The sequence below is a fragment of the Ctenocephalides felis genome, unplaced genomic scaffold (assembly GCF_003426905.1).
Source record: "Ctenocephalides felis isolate EL2017-DRISC unplaced genomic scaffold, ASM342690v1 CF-g0.4_SCAFFOLD_01886, whole genome shotgun sequence".
In the NCBI taxonomy this organism is placed as follows: Eukaryota; Metazoa; Arthropoda; class Insecta; order Siphonaptera; family Pulicidae; genus Ctenocephalides; species Ctenocephalides felis.
In genome coordinates this window covers 4,435,715-4,446,172 of record NW_020538040.1, presented here as the reverse complement: position 1 = coordinate 4,446,172, position 10,458 = coordinate 4,435,715, and the positions used below count along the sequence as shown (strand labels likewise).

Sequence of the window (10,458 nt, the reverse complement as noted above, 5' to 3'; positions counted from 1 at the left end):
TTAAATAGAATTTAGTTTGTATTTAGTTAGAACATAGTTTGGATTTAATTTGGATTTAGTTATAATTGACTTGGATTTGGTTAGGATTCAATTTGGATTTAAAGCGAATTTTATTAGGATAAGATTAAGATTTAATTGGGATTCAATTCGAATTTAGTTTGGATTTAGTACAAGTTTGATTTCAATTACGATATGATTTAAATAGAATTTAGTTTGTATTTAGTTAGAACATAGTTAGGATTCAATTTGGATTTAGTTTATAATTGACTTGGATTTGGTTAGGATTTAATTTGGATTTAGAGCAAATTTTATTAGGATATGATTAAGGATTTAATTGGGATTCAATTAGAATTTAGTTTGGATTCGATTTGGATTAAGAAAGGATTTAAATAGAATTCAGTTTGTATTTACTTAGAATATAGTTTGAATTTAATTTGGATTTAGTTTATAATTGACTTGGATTTGGTTAGGATTTAATTTATATTGAGAAAGAGTTTTATTTATAAATTTATATATAATACAATTTAAATTTTAATTTAATATAAATTTCCAATCAGTTTTAATTAAATCTAGAATCTAGTCCAAATACCTAACTAAAACTAAACTAAAATCCAACTGAATCCCAATTCAATCTTAAAAGTATACTGATAAAATTCTAGCTAAATTCTAAACAAATCTAATACCAATTTTAATCATATCCTAATTAAATCCTAACTGAACCTAAATAAATTTTTCAGCAGTTTATAATTCAATTCTGAATAATCCAAGCTAAAAACTAATTATATCTTAGTTATGTATTAATTAAATACAAATTGACTTCAAAATGAATCCTGGTCAAAATACAGTTTGATTTCATATTAAGATCAACAGCAATTTTAGGTGAATCCTAACTGAATCCTAATAATGTGTAATTTATAATTTTATATAGTACATTTTAGATATAAGATAACAAATGTATTTTGAATAGTTAGATATTAATTCAGAAATATGAACAAACAACACTCTTTTTTGCACTATTTTATTAAATAATATTAATTTTACAAACGTTTCGAGACCAGGGTTTGCCTCATCATCAGTGAATTATAATTAAAAATCTAAAATATAAATGTTAACTGTTCCAATTTGTTTTTACTAATACACGCCAAACGAATTGTAGGCGACTGAAACAACTGTACAAGGTCAACTTGGGGACTCATGAATCAACAAATGCTAAGAAATATGCTAAAAGATTCATTCAACCCAATTTATTTTTCTGTTTTTCAGAAGAATAAGTGACAATATCAAAAACAAAATTCACTCTAGCAATCATCAACTTGGGCATAGTCATATTGGCGACAATTTTCCAAGTGCCTTCTGGCAGAAAAAACGCAGGCAAAAAATCATCATCGTGACGGTAATTCAGATGGTAATTATCCTAAAATAGACAAACAAAAAAAATTAGACATTCTTTGGATTTTTAGTCCTGGATTTCATTTTTCACCAACCGTTCGTATTGGACACCTTTCTGGAAACTTTTGGCCTTTTTCACGAAATTTGGCAACCAGTGGCAACATAAATTTGGACGCAATTTTGGCAACAAATGGGGAACTGTTGGTGATTTTTAAAGATCCAAGAATAGCACACAAATCCAATTTTATACGAGGAAATTGTTCTTTGTAACGATTGCTCACTAGTTGGTATAATTGCCCTTCGCCCTTAATAATAATAAAAAAACCTTTACTAATTATCAAATTTTTATTTTATATGAAATTACCATTAGGTTGTCCATAGTTTTCACGAACGTTCCATTCATAATCATACTTGAATGAGTCCTGTTTAATCTTTTAACTTTAAACTCATAAGGCATAATATATTCTCGATTACAATAATCCAAGTTCATATTACGAAAAATAACCCAATAGTTGTTCTAAAATCACAAAAAATCACTATAGTAACACATAATCATTATATAACAATTTCCAAATCTTACCCAACAGTTGGTGTTAATAATTATTGCAAAAATAATGCAAAACGTGAAAAAACTTTTCAAAAACATTTTTGTATAAATTGTGACTTTGGATTGAAAAATGATTGTGCGTATGTAATAAAAAAACACAATTAAAATTAGAGAAGATTTTAATTTTAGATTAAAATAAAATTGATTCCGGATATTTATACTCAAAGTGTTATTATTCAATTGCACATCCATTTACCCGTGTCGAAATATTTCACCATTTCAAATTCAATTCCAAGAAAATCCTAACTAAATTCTAATTTTCAAAATTTAGTGCAATGCTACCCAAACAAAACACAAACGAATAAATCCTAATTAAATTCTAAACTAATTATAATTTGAATTGTTTTTAAATCTTGATTATATGCAAATTGAATCCTAACCAAATCTAATTTAGATTCCATTCAAATCCAAATCAAATTCACGAAATTCCTAATTAAACTTTAGATTTTAATAAATCCTCATTATCATTCTCATAAGAACCAAAATTGAATACAAAAAAAAATATTAATACCTAACTAAATCCAAACTCAATATTATTTTAAACCTAACTGAATCCTAACTAAATTCTATTTAATTTTTAATTAAATCATAACTACATTCTAATTAAACACAAAAAGATTTTCAAATGAATCCTCATTTAATTCAAAGGTTAAATTCAAGTCAATTTCAAATTAAATCTTAACTATAATCTAACCAAATACAAACTAAATTTTATATAATCTTATCTTAACCCAAATCAAATTTGAAATAAATCGAAATTAAATTAGAACTGCTTCCCAAATAAACCCTAATCATGTCCTAATAAAATTCTTTTTAAATTCAAATTAAACTCTTACTAAATTCAAGTCAATTCTAAACTAAATCTAAATTAAATCCAAACTATATCCTAACTAAATACAAACTAAATTCTATTCAAATCCAATTTTAACCCAAATCAAATTTAAAATAAACGCCGAATTATATCATAATAAAGTTCTATTTGACTTTAAATTGAGTTCTAGCCAGATCTTAATTAAATCCTAATCAAATACAAACTAATTTCTATTCAAATTGTGCTAAAATTCTAACTTAATCATTTTTAAATCAAAATTAAATACTAATTAAATTTTGTATAAACACAAATTAAATTCAAATTAAGTCATGTTAATACTCATATAAAATACAATTTAAATTTTAATTTAATATAAACTTTCAATCAATTTTAATTAAATTTAGAATCTAGATTAAACACCTAATTAAAATCTAACTAAAATCCAAATGAATCCTAATTCAATCTTAAAAGTATCCCCATAAAATTCTATCTAAATTCTGATTAAATCCTAATTGATTCCAACTACATACTAATTAATTGCCAAATAAATCCAATCACAATCCTATTAAGTTGAATCTCAATAAAATCTAATTTAAATTTGATTCAAATCCAAATCAAATTCATGAAAACTCTAGTTAAATTTTAGATTTTGATAAATCCTCATAAAACCAAAATTAAATACAAAAAAAAACAAATTAAAATCTAACTAAATCCAAAGGCAATATTAGTTAATACCTAATTGAATCCTATCTAAATCCTGTCTAATTTTTAATTAAATCCAAACTAAATTCTAATTAAACGCGAAAAGATTTTCAAATGAATCCTCATTTAATCACAACTAAAAACAAATTGAACTCGGATTAAATCCAGATTAAATTCCACTTAAATACTAACTAAATCCTTAATAAATACTAATGCAACCAAATTAAAATGCAAATAAAAAAACAAATTGAAACCAAATAAAATACCTTACTCACATAAATATAAATTAAATCCTAACTAAATCCAAACGCAATATTAGTTAATACCTAATTGAATCCTATCTAAATCCTGTCTAATTTTTAATTAAATCCAAACTAAATTCTAATTAAACGCGAAAAGATTTTCAAATGAATCCTCATTTAATCACAACTAAAAACAAATTGAACTCGGATTAAATCCAGATTAAATTCCACTTAAATACTAACTAAATCCTTAATAAATACTAATGCAACCAAATTAAAATGCAAATAAAAAAACAAATTGAAACCAAATAAAATACCTTACTCACATAAATATAAATTAAATCCTAACTAAATCCAAACGCAATATTATTTAAAACCTAATTGAATCCTAACTATATCCTGTCTAATTTTTAATTAATTCCAAACTAAAGTTTAATTGAACGCAAAAAGGTTCTCAAATTAATCCTCGTTTAATCACAACTAAAAATAAATAAAACTCGAATTAAATCCAGATTAAATTCCACTTAAATACTAACTGAATCCTTAATAAATTCTATAATGAAACCAAATTAAAATGCAAATAAGAAACCAATTAAAACCAATTAAAATACCTTACTAACATAAATACAAATCAATTCCTAACTAAATCCAAACGCAATATTAGTTGAAACATAATTGAATCCTAACTAAATCCTGTCTAATTTTTAATTAAACTCAAACTAAATTCAAATTAAACACAAAAAGATTCTCAAATAAATCCTCATTTAATGACAACTAAAAACAAATAAAACTCGGATTGAATCCAGATTAAATTCCACGTAAATACTAAATAAATCTAAATTTTCTCTTAATAAATTCTTATAGAAACAAATTAAAAGGCAGATGAAAAACAAATTGAAACCAAATAAAATACCTTACTAACATAAATACAAATTAAATCCTAACTAAATCCAAACGCAATATTAGTTAAAACCGTTAAAAGTTTAATTAAATCCAAACTAAATTTTAATTCGAACTCAACATTAGTTATAATCAAATTGAATCCTATTTAAATCCAAACTAAACATGATATAATTAACTTCCCGTAGGGTAAGTTAATATAATCGTCCAAAAATCGAAATTGAAAATTTTTGCATTACTTTACGTTTCAAAGGTTTCTGAACATTTTGGCATGCCTGTGTGTGCTTTGTGTGTCCGCAGTTTTTCATCCACGTTTCCGCGCGCACGGATCAACCGATTTGAATGGTTCAAGAAGCATTCGATTGCTATTGATAGGAAGATATGCTAATTAGTTTTTGCCAAGGCAAGGTCAATCCAGCCGGTTAAGGAGATACGGAGCAAAGAGTGCAGAAAATACAAATCGAGTTTTGAGGAGAACGAGGAGTATCGGATTTGAGACTTTGAATGAAATGACCTTAAAATCATTCCATTGTAATGATGGGAGGAAGAGATGATTAGTTTTTGGCAAAGGCAGGTCAAGCCGTACGGAGATACAGAGCTAAATGTGCAAAAAATTGCAGTTTTTGAGTGAACCAAGCGTCCGATTTGAATGGTTCAAAAAACTTTCTGCTTGTTTTAACAAAATAATCGCTTTTGAAAAAAAATATTTCTAAAAAATTCGAATGTTCAAAAAAAATTTTTTTGTATATATAAGTGAATAATTTTAACTTTGTAATTCAGTTTATACTAAGTAAATCGCAATTAAATCCTAACCAAACCGTAATTAAATTTAGACTAAATCTGAAAAAATTCTAATCAAATACAAAATTAATCCGAATAATTCAATTGACATTTTTATTAAATCCAAACTAAATTACCAAATATAAATCATATTAAACCCTAACCAAAGTGTAATTAAATCCGAACTAAATATTAATAAAATCCTAATTAAATTTTTATCAAATCATAACTAATTCTAAATAAAAATGTCATCAAATTCGAATTAAGTTACTGATCAAATCCTAACCAAAATCTTGATGAAATACTAATTTAATCCTAACTAGTTGCAAACTAAATCCAAATTAAATCTTAATATTTAAAATTTTCATTCACAAACGATATTGGAAGTGAAAATCTTTATTGAAAGTGAAAATTTACAATGAAAGTGGTAAGATACAATGAAATTATTATCTAATATCTTTTAACCAATTTTATTTTTCTGTTTCTCAGAAGAATAAATAATAACATCAAAAACAAAATTCATCCTAGCAATCATCTTGTTGGACATAGTCATATTGGAAATAATTTTCCAAGTGCCTTCTGGCAAAAAAAACGCAGGCAAAAAATCATCATCATGATGGTACTTTAGATGGTAATTATCCTGAAATGGAGAAATAAAAAAATCGGACATCCTTTAAGGATATTTATTACATTTATCACCAACCGGTCGTATAGGACATCGTTCAGGAAACTTTGGCCCTTGGCCCGAAATTTGGGCAACCAGTGGCGTCATAAATTTGGCAGCAACTTTGGCAACAAATGGGGAAACTGTGGGTGATTTTTAAAGATCCAAGGGAGTGCACACAAATCCAATTTTACAACAGGAAAATATTCTTTGTAACGATTGCTTGCTAGTTTGTATAACTGCCCTTGGCCCTAATAAAAAAAAACTTTACCAATAATTATGAAATTTTATTTTATATGAAATTACCATTAGGTTGTTCATAGGTTTTAAAATCGTTCCATTCAGCAAAAGTACTGTATAAGTCCTGTTTAATTTTTTAACTTCAAACTGATGTGGTAAAATATATTCCTTGTGATAATAATCCAAGTTTGTACTACGGAAAATAATTCCATAGTTGTTCTAAAAAATTTTTCAAAAAAATCCTTTAGTACACACTAAATACCAAATAACACTTTCAAAGTCTTACCCAACATTTAGTATTAATAATTATTGCAAAAATAATGAAAAAGGTGAAAAAAGTTCTCGGAAACATTTTCGTATAAATTGTGACTTTCGATTGATTGTGCGTATGTTTTTTTATATAGTAAAAAAATGTAATTAAAATTACTGGAGATTTCAATTATAGATTAAAATTAAAATTATTCCGGATATTTATACAAAGTAACGCACATGTGTCTATAATAATATATAGATACGTCAGTTTACTAAATTGCAGCTGTCCATTAAATGTCCATTAAAAATATTTAAGATTAATAAAAATTGCAACGGAAATTATACAAAGTATGACAAATTATAACTATTCAATTGTACAATAATTTTTTTGCAACTGTTATATCTTTATATCAAAATTGCTCAATTAAATTCAAATTAGATACCAACAAATGTTTTATTGAAATCCTAACTAAATCTTAACAGAAAAATGTTTGTTACGCTCCAACTTGCATGCATTATGTTATTGATTTATACTAAAAACTGTCAAAATGTCTTCAATTTATATATATATATATATATATATATATATATATATTTATATAATCAGGATTTTGTTAGGACTTAAATCCTACTCAAATCCAAACAAAATCCTTTAAAACCCAAACCAAAACCTACTTAAATCCTAAATAAAAGCTACTAATATCCAAACTAAATCCTACTAAAATCCAAACTAGATCATAATAAAATCCAAACTGAATCACATACAAATCCAAATTAAAACGTACTTAAATTCAAACGAAATCCTAATAAAATCCAAAATAAATTCTATTTAAATACAAACTATAACCTGCTGAAATCTGAACTAAATATTGCTCAAATCCAAACTAATATATAGTTGAATTCAAGAAAAATCCTACTCAATCTATGTTATAATCCAATTCAAACTAAAACCTACTTAAATCAAAACTAAAACCTACCTAAATCCAAATTTAATCCTGCTTAAATCTAGACTAAATTCTACTTAAATCCAAACTAAAACCTACTTAATCTAAACTAAAACCTACTTAAATCGTGCTTGAATCTCAAAAAAATCATACTGAAATCCAAACCTACTCAAATCGAAACTTAAACCTACTTAAATCCAAATAACATTCTATTTGAATCCAAACTAAATTTCATTTAAATTCAAACTAAAACCTACTTAAATCCAAATTTAATCCAAACTAAATTCTACTGGAATTCAAGTTAAATTCTACTCAAATATAAAATAAAATCTAGTTAAATCCAAACCGAATCTTAATGAGATCCAAAATAAATCCTGCTTATATTCAAACTAAATTTATACTAAATTCAAACTAAACTAAAATAATATCTTCTATATATATATAAAATAAGTCGGGTTTTCTTCCTAACGAAATAACTCCAGAACGCACGAACCGATTTCGACAATTTTGCATTCGTTGGAAAGGTCTCGGGCTCCGCAGGGTTTATAGCTAAGAAAATTAGTGGTGCATGGCATCGTGCCTTAATGCAAACTGCTGGAACTTCACGCACCGTAATTAACAATTCGAGTAATGATATTAGTGAGAATTATCAGAATTATGCTTGGTTAAATCAACGCGCAATTCTTGCCGCAAAGAATAATGATGTACACGCACTGAATTTCACCATTCAATCAAAAATTGCTGGCGATTTAGTGACATACCAATGATTCCGACTGGTCTTCCGTTTGACTTCAATTTCAAATAGATTATTTAGAAAATCATTGTTTTTCACATGGGCAGTTATACGTTGCCTGTTCACGAGTTGGAAATCCATCCGCTTTGTTTGTGTTGACGTCAGACCAAAAAACAAAAAATGTGGTTTACCAAAGAGCACTTCAATGAAACAGATAATTTGCGGTTCGCTTTCATTTACTTAGAGAAGTTCAACTAAAAAACACTTCATTTTTGTAATCGAAATAAATTTATTATGTTGTGTAATAAAATCAAATTTTTCCTTTTCAAATAAATATAAAACAAACAAAAAATTTCTTCATCTTTTTCACGAAACCATCTGGTGGCGAAACGGAGTTCTATATATATATAGAGTGTTGTAAACCCATTTTAAAGTGCCAATCGTTAATTATTATAAGTGGTAATAGTGGTAATTTTCAACAAAAGTTGTAAAACATGATTAAAATGAAAATATTTAACAAAACACGATATACTACAAAGCATTTATTGAGAATGTAGATACTTATATTCGAAACAAAGTTTCTGAAAACACTCATAACCGCTATGCAGCGCTATCGCGCTTTCAACCAAAACTTCTTCATCCCAGTTTATTTTTCTGTTTTTCAGAAGAATAATTGACAACATCAAAAACAATATGAGCTTTGCCAATCATGATTTTGGACATAGTCACATTGGCAACAATTTTCCAAGTGCCTTCTGGAACCAAAAAACTAGGCAACAAATTTTCATCTAAGTGGTAATTCAAATGGTAATTATCCTGAAATGAACAAACATAAGAAATTTGATATTTACTGCTTGATATCAATCCATCACAAACCGCTGGAATTGGACAACGATCAGGAAACTTTTGGTCGCCTTCTCGAAATTGGGCAACAATTGGCAACATTAGTTTGGATACCACATTGGTGACAAATGAAGAACCAGTGGTGACTTTTAAAGATACAAGAAGAGGACACAGTTCCAATTTTATTGGTGTAAATTGTTCTTTGTAACGATTGCTCATCCTTTGGTATAATTGTGCCTCACCCTTGAACACGAGTATCAAAATTTATAAAAATTGCAGCAAATTTGACAAAAAAATTGTTAACCAAAATTAATTACCCATATGTTGTCCAAAGGTTTTGTAAACGTTCCATTAATAATAATAGTCGAATAAGTCCTGTTTAATTTTTTAACTTTGAACTGATGTGGCATCCCATATTCTGGATTATAATAATCCAAGTTCAAAGCACGAAAAATAACTCTATAGTTGGTCTAAAAATTTAAAAAAAATACTTCAGTAATAATTAATCATTAATTAGCTACTTCCAAGTCTTACCCAACAGATGGCGTCACTAATTATTGCAGAAATAATGCAAAGCGTGACAAATATTGTTGAAGACATTTTCGTACAATTTGCAAAAAAAGACTGATAATGAGTTGAAGAAAATATTGTTGGAAGTATTCAAGATTTCAATTATAGATTAATAAAAATGGTTCCGGAAATTTGATATAAAAAGCAAGTCATTATGCAAAAATTTAAATTTTCAGTGTCATTGTTCGATTTTGTATGTTAAATTCAATTTGGAACATGTAATCCAAAATAATTGTATATTAAGTCCTAATGGAATACTCATTAAGTCTTGAATAAATCCTAAATAAATCCTATTTCAATTCAAACTCAATCCCAGTTTAATCCTAACTAAACTCCAAATAAATTAAACAGATTTAAATTTCATTCAAATCTAACCCAAGACATTTAATAAATTTTAATTATATATAAGTAATATTTTGACTAAACTCAAAATGCTAATGTTAATCCTAACTACATTATAACTAACTAAAGCCAAACTTAATGCGAATATATTCAAGTTATATCCTAATTAAATCCTTTTTTAAATCTCAATTCAATTTTAACTAAATTCTAATAAATTTAAATTGAAAAGAAATTAAATCGAATTTATCCAAAAACCAAAATCCAAAATCAAAAACTAAATTCAAACAAAATATTAACTAAATTAATTTTTGACTAAATTTGAACTGAATTCAAATTATAAACAAATCAAATCGAATCTAAAGCCAAACTAAATATGAACAAAATTCTAAATAAATACAAATTAAATCCAAATTAAGTCCTAACTAGATACGAATTAAAA

General features: G+C 26.3%; 1 protein-coding gene across 1 annotated transcript; it reads right to left on the bottom strand.

Annotated features, from left to right (window-relative positions):
* Window positions 1-1,234: 1,234 nt before the first annotated feature.
* On the bottom strand, window positions 1,235-1,888 carry LOC113378493. Its single transcript, XM_026619030.1, has 3 exons — window positions 1,754-1,888; window positions 1,485-1,694; window positions 1,235-1,414 (listed from the first exon to the last, which is right to left on the bottom strand). Exons 1-3 carry the CDS (start codon window positions 1,877-1,879, stop codon window positions 1,235-1,237), a joined length of 516 nt encoding a protein of 171 aa, XP_026474815.1. The 5' UTR covers window positions 1,880-1,888.
* Window positions 1,889-10,458: the final 8,570 nt, after the last annotated feature.